At 51.8% G+C, this 12,358-nt stretch overlaps 1 protein-coding gene across 1 annotated transcript; it reads left to right on the top strand.

Moving 5' to 3' along the window:
- The first annotated feature begins 3,064 nt into the window (after nt 1-3,064).
- On the top strand, nt 3,065-8,860 carry LOC112885364 (putative leucine-rich repeat receptor-like serine/threonine-protein kinase At2g19230). The gene is made up of 12 exons (XM_025950997.1): nt 3,065-3,155; nt 3,257-4,312; nt 4,523-4,661; nt 5,802-5,873; nt 5,989-6,060; nt 6,148-6,228; nt 6,318-6,472; nt 6,567-6,841; nt 6,940-7,066; nt 7,745-7,813; nt 7,889-8,081; nt 8,185-8,860. The coding sequence occupies exons 1-12, from the start codon at nt 3,065-3,067 to the stop codon at nt 8,675-8,677; spliced, it is 2,823 nt and encodes a 940-aa protein (XP_025806782.1). The 3' UTR covers nt 8,678-8,860.
- Nucleotides 8,861-12,358: the final 3,498 nt, after the last annotated feature.

Genomic DNA, 12,358 nt, shown 5'->3' with positions numbered 1-12,358 from the left:
ACCACTGCACCAGCGGCAGAGCTGATCCGGTCGCTCAGCTCGGTGCGGGTCAGCGTCATACGGCTGGCTGGCGCTGTTTCCCGATGGCGAGGGCCGAGGGGAGCAGCCGAGCAGCAGCGGCCGGCAGGCGATGGTCGTTGGGGGTCAACCCCGGCCCGCCCGGTACGTGCGCGCGTCAGGGCAGGGCCGGGTCCACGGCAAAAGCTCCCCCTCTCTCCTTTTTCCTTTCCTATTTCCCAGCGACTTTTCTTCTGCCGTGGACGTTCGGTGGGGGAGAGCCACTGGCCGTGCAAGTGGCTGCCCGGCCTAACGTCCTAGCCCTGCGCTGCTCTGCTCTCGTGCGACGCTGCGTTGTCGCGTCACTTTCTCGGTTTGAGTCACCGGCGGATCCAGAAAATATACGAAAAGGGGGCTAATCTTCCCTCACTTCTTCTTCCTCTCTTCCAGATCTTGGAAAGGTAGCGAGCTTGATCTTCCCCTCACCCCCTGTAGATCCGTCCCTGGTTCCAGTCCACCCCACCCGGCACCCGGGGTGGGTTGCAACGACCTCCAGTGACTGAGCGAGCCAATGAGGAAAGAAAAAAGTGATGGCCGAGGAGAGATCGGCCCTGATAGGAACAACGAGAGAGGAGGCACAGAGATTAAAGAATGCTGGGAACCGCTTTTGTATTTTTTACTCGCTGTGAGCTCCACCCAGCCGGCGATTTCGCTAAGACTGCTGGAGGAGGCGTGCGGTGTTGTTGAGTAGCAGTATGTCCGTGAGTGTGCCGGCCAGCGATCGCTCAGCTCCGGGAAGCAAACTCGAGCTAGGAGCCATAGGGTCTCTCGCTCGATTCTCGCTCCACAAACTCGGTTACCGATCTCCCAACTCCAATGAACATACGTATGATATATCGCTACAGATTTTCTCACTTTGGAGCGCGGGCCTCCAAGGCCCACCAATCGATATGCACGACACGGCGAAGCCCGCAAGGCCGGCCGCAGGCTTCAGGCCGTACTGGAAAGTAAGTTGGGCCGTGTCTGCAAGGTAGACGACAGGCACAACATGGGGCCCGCTGAATGAAGCTGGCTGGCATCTTCTCTCACTCCTCAGTAACATGCGTTGACTCTAGTTTAGATGGAAACGATTTGGCGCTGGGAGGGGAGGGGATCTGATAATCGCTGGCGGATTTGTGAGTACCATGTAGCATTATTAGCTTAGTTTAAAGTTCCCAGCGGCGTACATGGGTCATCCCCTTCTTGGATTCTTCGTCTTTTCTTGATTTGGGTTTGCACTTGGAGCTCGAGGTGTCAGATCCGAAATTGAGCGACGAAGATACGGCCGATATGGTCGTGCAGTGGTACTTGGGCATTCAGTGGCTCAAGATTGCATCAACTTGCTTGATGCGATGCATTTGACGGCGCAAAACTTTGAAGCTACTTCGTCGGAACTGGATTTGGCTTTGGCTTCTCCACATCGATGTTCCGGAACCCCAACCTTTGATCCGACCAGAGGCGATGAAGACTTGTTTCTGGGCCCTTCTAGGACATCAATGTAATTTTAGTTTGTTTAAGGGGTCTCCTGACAAGGGGCTGGATGTGATTTACAAATTGCAATAATATCCAGCCTGTTTTCTCTAAAAAAACATGCGTTGCCTCTAGCCTTGTCGCCAGATACTAGAGATGATGCCATGCCGGCCAGTTAGTCATCTCCACATCATTTGGGATTGTGATGATCAGGTCACATCTTCCCGCTTGAAATTATCCCTGACCAGCTGTTCATCCCATCCACAGTAACCGGATCAAATCAGCTCTGAAACTCTGGTCAGCTCTGAAACTCTGAATCACATATTTGATGAATTTCTCATGGGTGGAACTTCTATTTATTGTAGCAGAATATTTTCTATTTACTCTTTATGTGGAACATTTTTTTCTCTCTTCTATTGGAACATTTTTCACTTATTACCGGTTCGACGGAAAATGTTCTACAGCAGTAGAAAGAACAAGTCCTGTCGAGAGAAAAAGATGTTCTAATAGTAGACAAGTTGTTCTAACAGAAGTGCAACATGACTTTTTAGTAGCATAGTGACATATAACAGCCCTGAGCCATTTTTATTTTGGAAAACGCCAGGTCAAATGAGATTGATTTAGGCCTTATGGACTGCGTTTGCAGGCTCTGCAAACATGCTTGCCTGATTCATAGATGACGGTTCTACAGAAGTTTACTCAATCAAGTAGAATGCAACTTGCTATCCTCTCAAAAAGCAAGAAGTTACAAAAATGCAACTCGATTCTTAATTAATCTGACGACTGTTTCTGGATAAATAAAAGTTCTCCCACAAGGTACTCCATCCGTCCCAAAAAGAATGCAATTCTCGCGCCAAACAATTTCAAATTTAACCATATTCATACAAAAAATTACTAACATTTATGTTTTCAAATAGATCTAATATAAATATATATTACATAATTAATCTAATAATACTTATTTTGTAATATAAATATCAATACTATTTTGTATAAATTTGGTCATTTAACTACTCGGGAAGCGGGGGTTGTATTCTTTCTGGGACGGAGGGTGTACTAACAACCTTGGTCAATATTCACCTTTTTGCTGTTTTGCAGGTATGACGATACATTGCTTCTTCTTCTCTGTTTTCTTTTTGGGAAAAAAAATCTGCCTTCTGTCCAATTTCCAGCATGGAGAAGAAGCCAAAAGTCAACTATCTGTGGGCCCACTGCCATCCAAAGACCACGGTCATACACAGCCGCTGACGTCATGCGGGTCCCATCAGGAGCGATGGTTATAGAAGGGCCCACCTACAAGGAACTTTGTTTAGCAAGGTTTGTACGTACACTGGATAAAACATGTGTGCTGACGAGGTTAGTTTTTTTGGCTAGCGCTGATGCGATCAATGCAACGTGCTAGGCGATTTGTCCGTTTCTCGATAACAGAAGGCTCTGAGAGAATTGTTCACCACCTAAAGTCCGAAATCGAATATATATATATAAGGAGCTGAACGTATGCTAGTATAGTATTGTGCTCCTTGGGCGGCCGCTTGCTTCTGCTATGGCGCAACCAACAATGGCTCGAACTGCGGCGGGAACGCCGTGGTTGCTGCTCGTTGTCTGCCTCGCCGCCGCCGCCACCGCCGGCGCGCAGCCGGACAGCATGGGTACGGTAGTTTTCACGACCATTATTCAGATCCTAGCGCCGCACTTGCACTGCGTGTCTGCGTGTCTCTCTCACTAAACTCCCGGTTTGGTATTGCTGCAGGTTTCATCAGCATCGACTGTGGCCTCCCGGGGCCGGCGAGCTCCGTGGACGACACCACCAAGCTGCCGTATTCCCCGGACGCCGCCTTCACGGACGCCGGCGCCAGCGGCAACATCTCGGCGCAGTACGTCACGCAGCAGCTCGGCAAGCGCTTCCTCAGCGTGCGCAGCTTCCCGGACGGGGCGCGCAACTGCTACACCCTCCGGCCCCTCGTCGCGGGGCTCAAGCACCTCCTCCGCGCCGAGTTCATGTACGGCAACTACGACGGCCTCGGCCGCCCGCCGGCCTTCGACCTCTACGTCGGCGTCAACTTCTGGACGGCGGTGAACGTCTCGAGCCCGGACGCCGAGACGGCTGCGGAGGCCGTCGTCGTGGTCCCCGGCGACTCCCTGCAGGTCTGCCTGGTGAACACCGGCTCCGGGACGCCCTTCATCTCCGCGCTGGAGCTGAGGCCGCTCAAGAGCTCCGTCTACCCGCAGGCGAACGCGACGCAGGGCCTGGTCGCGCTCGCCAGGGTCAACTTCGCCCCGACGGTGGCCACGGACGTCGTCAGGTACCCGGATGATCCGTACGACAGGGTGTGGCTCCCTTGGCTCGACGCCACCGTCTGGGACACGGTGTCGACGGCGAAGAGGGTGCTGAACGTGGAGGCCGACCTCTTCGAGGCGCCGTCGAAGGTGATGCAGACGGCGATCACGCCGCGCGGTGGCAACACCTCCGATCGGATCAAGTTCTCCTGGTCGTCCAGGCCGCAGCCCAGGGACCCGGCGCCGAGGTACATCCTCGTCCTGTACTTCTCGGAGCTTCAGCCTCTCCCCGGCGGCTCGGCGCGCCAGTTCTACATCAACATCAACGGCGAGCTGTGGTACCCGGGTGGTTTCACGCCGTCCTACCTGGTCACCAGCCAAATCTACAGCATCAGCCCCATGTGGGGCTCCGACCAGTACAACGTCTCCCTCAACGCCACCGCCAACTCGACGCTGCCGCCGATCATCAACGCCGTCGAGGTCTTCTCCGTCATCCCTACCACCAATCTCGGCACAGACGCCAAGGACGGTAGGTACATCAGCATCAAAGACGATCTCAATACTGGACTGGGGGTTAATAGAAACTTAAGGTTTTGTTCGGTTATTCCCTAAGATGGGAGGGATCGGAGGGGATTAGATCCCCAAGTGAGTTGTAGGGATCTAATTCCCCTCAATTTCCTTCAATCCCTCTCAGCTAGGGATTAAACGGATATAGCCTAATTGTGTGCAAATCAACCAGTATCTGCAATCGCTGCAATCAAGATGAAGTACCGCGTGCAAAAGAACTGGATGGGCGACCCGTGTAGTCCCAAGACTCTGGCGTGGGACGGGTTGACATGCAGCTACGCCATATCCAGTCCTCCAAGAATCACCGGCGTGTAAGTACTTCACACTTGCTAGCTTGTGTTGAACACTCCTAACGACAAAACGAAAATGAATTTCATTGGTCCATTGAGGACCTTTCTTTCCCCAAAATCTTGAGAAAACTCATACAAAAAGGTACCACCAAGGGAAGTACAAGACTCCAGTACTTGAGGTACTTTTTTTTTTGGCGAAATAGCCAATTTGATCCCTCAACTTTTGCCTCAGGCTCAAATTCATCCCTCAACTATGAAATCGACCAATTTAGTCCTCAAACTTTCTATTTGAGCTCGATTTCATCCATGGTCCTATGTGGCGTGCCATGTTAGCATGCCTAGTCAACAATAGGTGACGTATACGTAAGTCAATAGATATAAATAGACTCTTTTACCTTTGATTTTTCCTCAAGTTCGACGCCTCATAAAAATATGGTTCAATAGTCGGTGAGAATGCACAAATAAATAAAAGTGTAAACCTTTTATTCATAAACATGATCATCAATAAATTATTTTCACTATCTTAGTGAATTATGGGCTAGTATACCACTTGATTTGATCTTGGTGTTGGACTTGGTAACATGTCCAGAACCTTTCATGCACTCTAGGATGACTTGACATGCCATGTAGGCGTGCCACATCACACTAGATATGAAATTGAACCTAAATGAACAGTTTGAGGACTAAACTGACCCATTTGATAGTTGAAGGATGAATTTGAGCTTTGGAAGAACGTCGAGGGATGAAATTGGCTATTTTAGCTTTTTTTGGGTACCTCTTGACACCTTTTACTTTGATGAACCACAAAAAATGCTCCAAAAATATACTCCCTGGAGTTTTAACGCTTGACCTGATAAAATTCCAATGTTTATCTCTAGCACTTATTTTCTATTAGAGTATCCTTATTGGAACCAAAAAATTTTATGAGATTACACAATTACTTTTCATGATAAATACACACATGGTTTAATGTTCAACTAAATGTTAAAAGTTTATAATAATAATTGTCAAACTAAAGATTTTTAGAATATTAAATAATTTTTCAAATCTAATCGAGTCTTGTTCATGACCGTGTAGGGAGGGAACAGAGTAGTTAGTGTGTTTATCTATAGGTTGAGAGAAAAAGCTATGGCTAAGCTGAATTTCTCCGATGTTTTGCAGAAACATATCCTTCAGTGGACTGGATGGCGATATATCGTCTTCTTTTGCAACTCTCAAGGCCGTCCAATATTTGTACGTGTGGAGTTCCTGATCTATTTCAACATTGTAGTGTATCTCTCTAATTTAACATAGAAGTGAGACATATATTATATATAGTTATATACCATGGTTCATGTATGTGTTGCAGGGATCTATCACACAACAGCTTGACAGGTTCAATTCCTGATGCTCTTTCACAGTTACCTTCACTAACAGTTCTGTAAGTTGCTAACATAAGTTATGTTTTCGCCTGATCTGGCCTCACGCGTTGATTTACATCATCAGTAGCATTGTTTGGTTCTTTCAGAGATTTGACAGGTAACCAGCTGAGTGGATCGATTCCTCCTGGACTTCTCAAAAGAATTCAAGATGGCTCCCTAAATCTACGGTCGACTATTATCTGATTCTCTGTTCGTTTTCAGAAACCGCAAAATATGAAAAAATATTAAAATATTTTTTTTTCTGGTTACGTTGTAGATATGGCAATAATCCAAATCTGTGCACCGCCAATACATGTCAGACGACAAAAGGGAAGAGCAAGCTTGCCGTCTACATTGCCATCCCTGTAGCTCTCGCGGTGGTGATAGGACTAGTGGTAGCACTGTTCTGCCTCTTGAGACGAAAGAAGCAAGGTGACACAGATCAACTGCCTGCCCTAGCAAATTTCCCTACCATGCATATCATGAACATAAAACGGATGCCTAGCTATTTTATGTGCCATTCCAGGATCAACGAGGAACACCGTCAAGCCACAAAACGAGATGCCGGATGCGCCACCGCAACCAGATAGCGAGTATATGTACTCGCAGAGCTCGCTGCAGCTTGAGAATCGCCGGTTCACGTACAAGGAGCTGGAGATGATCACTAACAACTTTCAGCGTGTGCTCGGCCGAGGAGGGTTCGGGAAAGTCTACGATGGCTTCTTGGAGGATGGCACTCAAGTGGCAGTCAAACTACGGTCTCAGTCTTCCACTCAGGGCGTTAAGGAGTTTCTCTCAGAGGTGCAATTTCCTCATCGAGATTTTCTTTTGGAAGAACGAATGTTTGGATCAAGATTATAGGTAATCTGATTTGCCACATGATCACTTACTTGTTTCAGGCTCAGATCCTAACACGTATTCATCACAAGAATCTCGTGTCCATGATCGGTTACTGCAAGGATGGGCAGTACACGGCACTTGTCTACGAGTACATGTCCGAAGGCACCCTACGAGAGCAGATTGCAGGTATGTCATGTGAGTTGTTAGGAGTTTTGTTAGAACTCGCACGATCTGAAGATCAACTCACACTGGAAGAGGAACACACAGAGCTACACGGCAGCACACAACTATGCCTTTTTCTCTTGTTCAACTTAACTGAAACTGATTACACATACACGTATTTAAAGACGCACACTAGCTAATCACTTGCCTGGTCGTTCCTTGCGACGTGCACTACTTGCCGCAGGAGCCGGACGCATGGCCAGATAATACCTAAACTAATGCATCTGAATGCAAGCCACAACGGCCACCACTTGACTCGCCCATCTCTCCGGGAGTGCAGGCCACACATCTTTGCATGGCTGGACCTCTTCTTCCTCCTGGATATGCTTCACGACTTGGCCAACATCCTGGCCGCAATTCCATGCATGGCTGACCCATGAACTCCTGCATGCACTCGTCTCCTGGCCAGGCAATCAGCTCACTGCTCACTTCTGATTTGCCCACAATGCCATGCAGCACGCACTCTTCACATGGACTAGCCTATTACATACTGACCTGACACATGCACAAAACAAAACATGCTGCTAATGCAAAAGCTCAACAAGATTAAGCTAACAAGTTTAGCTTGCTGGCACACCGTAATACTTCGAACTGCCTAGGTTATGGGATCGTTTCTGAATTGCCTCTGTTGATTCTTTGCAGGAAGTGGCCGCAGTGGGAGATGCTTAACCTGGATGCAGAGGCTTCAAATTGCACATGACTCGGCTCAAGGTACTTATTTATAAAATTAAATTGGTAAAGGACTAATGGTTCTGCTAGAAGCATGAACACTAATATATATTGCAGGGCTAAACTATCTGCACAAGAGCTGCAACCCACCTCTTATCCATAGGGATGTGAAGGCGACTAACATCCTATTGAATGCAAAGCTGGAGGCCAAGATTGCTGATTTCGGCTTGTCCAAGGTTTTCAATCATGACAACCACGATCATGTATCCACAAATACTTTTGTTGGTACACCTGGATACGTTGATCCAGAGTATGTCAACCTAGTGTCCTATCAAATCTCTTGAAATTTTTTCTATACTCTAATGGTCAGCAACATATAATAGCCAACATATACTTTTGACATCAACTTTTAGGTACCAGGCAACTATGCAGCCCACAACCAAGAGTGATGTTTACAGCTTCGGTGTCGTGCTGCTGGAGCTGGTCACAGGGAGGCAGGCTATCCTGTCGGACCCGGAGCCTACTAGTATCGTTCATTGGGTGCGGCGGCGCTTGGCATGGGGCAACATTGACGATGTTGTGGACACCCAAATGCGCGGCGAGTACGACGTCAACAGTGTGTGGAAGGCCGTGGACATTGCGCTCAAGTGCACCGCGCATGCCTCGGTGCAGCGACCTACAATGACCGATGTGGTGGTGCAGCTACAGGAATGTCTTGAGCTTGAGGAGGGGCACAGCACAAGGGGCAGCTTCTACACCGGCAGCAGTAGCAACCCCAACTTTGGTTACGATAACAATACAACAGAGTGCCAGTCCAATGATGTGAGCCAGACCAGCACTGCTTTTGAGATGGAGCATAATTTTGGGAAGGTGTCAAGAATGGGCAGAGGCCCCGTTGCACGATAAGGTTCTTCTTTAATTTTTCAATGATGTTTTTCACCAAAGAAAGTTCATATGTATCAAAAATTAGTTACTGTGTGCAGTTTTACCCTACAAGGAAAAACAAGTGTATGCTCTTTTTTAAAATTTTTTTTGGCAAGGTCCAATTTTATGTATTCCTATATGGAAGGAATTAAGGTAATATTATTCGAGCGCTTTCAACTATTCACTTTGGTACCATTACACTTTCATAGATATCCGATATATACCATTACTTACCTCTTTGAGTTGTTTCTATAAATCTTTGAACCAAAGTGCCCCCGTATTCTTTCTCTTCCTCCTATCAGTCATTCATATATACTTCCCACTCCTCTTAGTCTCTTCTAGATGCAGGCTGCACCAGCCCCATCTTCTTATTATTCCCTCCTCACAGCAGTGTTGGCTATGGTGTGGCGCAGGCATGGTCGACAAGGTGATGCCCCTACCACACAATCAGTGTCCGGATCTCCACCCCGCTCAAGTCCGGTCACCTCTAGAAGCCCTCGCAGGGCAGCGAGCAGGTCGTGGCGGCGGAGGTCAAGGGTGAGGCAGGGTTCTGCAGAGAGGAATTGGGCACTTTGTATCGGTGTTTCAATCACCGGCTAGTAACTTGCACCGCGCTTCTCGCTAGCTCGATGGCTAACAATCGAAGGCAAGGATTTAGACTGGTTCTGGCAAATGCCCTACGTCCAGTATGGGGTGGCTCATTTCGTGTTCCTCACCTTCAAATGCTGGGTGCTTACAACGGGACGCTTGCAAGCAGTGTGTGTGCTGTATGATCGCGTGATCCTTTCGAGAGAAGGCCCAACTCTGCCTTACATACGTGGCAGGATGGGCTACATTGCGTGAGAGAGGGGGTGCTCTTTCCCCCGGGGTCGCCTGCCCTACACGTGTCCTACCGGGGCCCGCGTCTGTTCGTGCTCCGCCTCCTACCGAAGTCAATTCCTGTTCATCCGGTCCACGGCGCCGCTTGACACGACCTTGGTCACATCCTCCATCCCCTCATCAAGGGATGGCGCCGTTCTCCTCGTGCCCCGTCCCCCCGATGTGCCGAGGGCGGGCCTCTCGCTAAGTTGGCAAGCTCCCTCCTCCTCGCTGGTTAGGAGGTCGGGCACTTGGGTTCGGCGGCCACCGGGTTCGTGGTAGGGCCTGCTAGCGTGGCAGGCCTACCTTCCCTACGCCTGGCCGCGGAGGGGACCCGGCACGATCCGTTGCATCATGCTGACGGAGTGGTGGTGCGATCGGCGTGCCCGCCGCGTGCGACGTCATGATGGCCCATCAGACCTGGGGTCTCCCGCCGATCCTCTGGTCCGTAGGCGGTGCCCCTACCCTGGGTGTCGGAGGAGGGATATGCGCATGTCTTATCATATCTTGGGGAGTTAATGCTCGCCGCACCTTCCCCAGGAAGCCATGCGCTCGGGCTCCCTGCCGAGTCCGGTCCATCCTCCCGGCCCCCGCTTTGGCGCGAGGGGTTGGGATGGCTCCACGTGGCTCGTGCCCGGTTGCTCCCGAACTTGGCACCACTTTGCACTGCTGGGCCTGCTCCGAACGCATTCAAAGCTTTACGGGGCTGGGCTGCCTGATGTCATCCGGCTAACCCTTGCTTAGGCCCTTGAGGGCCGTACTTTGGGGTACCTGTTGCCTATGACCCCGTGACTATCCACCGAGAATGTGCGTGGCTCGAAGAGCCGTGCGGGGCTCCTCCGTCCGGCTTGAGATCGGTCTGCTCAAGCTCACAGCACAATGCGTCGTGCTCCTCCTTTCTGCTAGGTCCGTGCGAGCGGACCCAGTGGTGTAGCCCCCGAGCCCCTGCGGGGGTCATGTGGACTCACGCAGGGGGTTAGCGAGTGTTTGCGCTCCATATCCAATGCGTCGTGATGGGGAGGGATCTCCCTCGGTCAGACTCCTGTGGGTGCGTGCGAGCACACCCACTAGGTGTAGCCCCCGAGCCTCTGTGGGAATCAGAGATTCACGCAGAGGGTCATCAGATGGCGTGCCCGAGTCGGTGTCCTACACTCAGCGCCTTGGCTCGAGATCCTCCTATTGGGTCTTGTCAACACTGATCACGGTCAGGGGTGGCTTTGCTGATGTTGAGAGTCCTTTCATGGATTCGGCTCCCTGCGCCCGTCCTTGCCGTCCTCCGCGGCCTGTGTCGTCCACCGCATGGCCTTGCCTCGGTGGTCGCCCGCTCGCTGGGCTTCGCAGCACCGTCCCTTTGAGTGGGCCGCAGATGGAGGTGACGGGGGCAGGTGACCGTCTTTATGGCGAGTCGCTAGTCTCGACTCCTCCTTGACCCGAGGGGCACTTGGCTCTGCCGTGGCTATAAATAGCCTGTTCGCCTTCTGCTCGTTCGCTCATCCCTACTAGCTTTGCTACCTGACGATGAGCAGTGGGTCTAGACCTCCCAGAGCTCGGGTTTGGCTTGCCTGAGCTGAACCCGGTTCCTTTGTTGGTTGCTGTTAGAGGATTGGCTATTAGCGGTGGAGCATCTCGGGGATGATTCACCTTGTCCACCAACCTGTCGAGCCCATGCGCTAGCGGTGTATCGGCTGTGCTTACGGGATGCAGGTGGTGATGTGGCCCTGAGCGTGCTCGGTCCTAGTGCGGCTGGTGGTGAGCTCCCCGGGCCTCTCCTCGATTAGCTCGAGTTAGGGCTGGGCCTCGGGGCCCATCCAGGCCTCTCGTGCGCCTCCTGGGGTAACGCCGTGGCCACCGACCTCTATTGCCCGGGCAACAACTCTTTTTGAGGACCCTAGGGCGGGGCGGCTCTGTCGCCCCTTCCTCTCTTGCCCTGCGCCTCCGATTGTGGTACTGGTGCCGCTGGATGGTAGGCTTCACCGAATGTCTTCCCACTCCGGTGGTCGTGACCTTGCTGCCTCGTTGACGAAACTTCGGGGCGTACAGCGAAGCCGCGCTCGGATGGCTCGTGGTCAGGAGGTGGCGAGTCCAGCGGCGCCGGGTGAGTTCCACCACCTCCTCCTCCCGGCCCGCCCCCGTTGAGTACCTTGAGGCTGGACGTTCTCCCTCACCGCTCGCGCCCGATGGAGGGGGAGGGTTCGAGCCATTCAGGATCTTCCACCTTGGTCGCGGGGAACCAGATGGTGCGGCTGGCCGCGTCGAGCCCCCGCGCACCACCGACACCTCCGTGTCGGCGCTGACGTCCGATCCTTGGTCTTCTGCGGTGGCCCCGAGCGGCGCTGCCCGCTCCCGGGGTGACACTCAGGCTCAGGGCTTAAGGTCAGACGCCTCAGCGCCCAACGAGGGAAAAGCCTGCTCACCGACCGAGGTGACGTTGGCGTCCGCAGCCCCTACAACCCCACTGCTCCAAGCGGTGCCGCTCCCGGCCAGCCTCATCCGCCGGTCGCTTCATCAGTCGGGGCGGTGAGTAGCATCCTTTCCGGTCTTCATAGTCGCTCCGACTCGGGTGACTGATCATACCAGGCTGAGCATGGCGTGTCCTGCCTTCGGCTTCACGCGGCCGCCAATTTTCCTCCTGCCCGAGTCTGGATCTCCCCACCCCGCCACGGGAGGTGAGGCACCAGCTACTCTCTCCGCGGCCACCACAACCATCTTGAGCGCGGTTCAGGAAGCTATTGCTGTGGCGGTGAGGGAGGCTGCCGCGGTGCTGCTGATTGGGACGGATGGGTTGCGGTCGCTGGAGTCATGGCA

Source organism: Panicum hallii, chromosome 3 (assembly GCF_002211085.1).
Source record: "Panicum hallii strain FIL2 chromosome 3, PHallii_v3.1, whole genome shotgun sequence".
In the NCBI taxonomy this organism is placed as follows: Eukaryota; Viridiplantae; Streptophyta; class Magnoliopsida; order Poales; family Poaceae; genus Panicum; species Panicum hallii.
This window is presented reverse-complemented; position numbering and strand designations above follow the sequence as displayed.

Excerpts from the sequence above, each read along its gene's own strand:
- LOC112885364 (XM_025950997.1), top strand. The coding sequence starts at position 3,065 with ATGGCTCGAACTGCGGCGGGAACGCCGTGGTTGCTGCTCGTTGTCTGC. Across the intron at positions 6,061-6,147 it reads TTACCTTCACTAACAGTTCT|AGATTTGACAGGTAACCAGC; the intron begins GTAAGTTGCTAA and ends TGGTTCTTTCAG. Across the intron at positions 6,473-6,566 it reads CTTGAGACGAAAGAAGCAAG|GATCAACGAGGAACACCGTC; the intron begins GTGACACAGATC and ends GTGCCATTCCAG.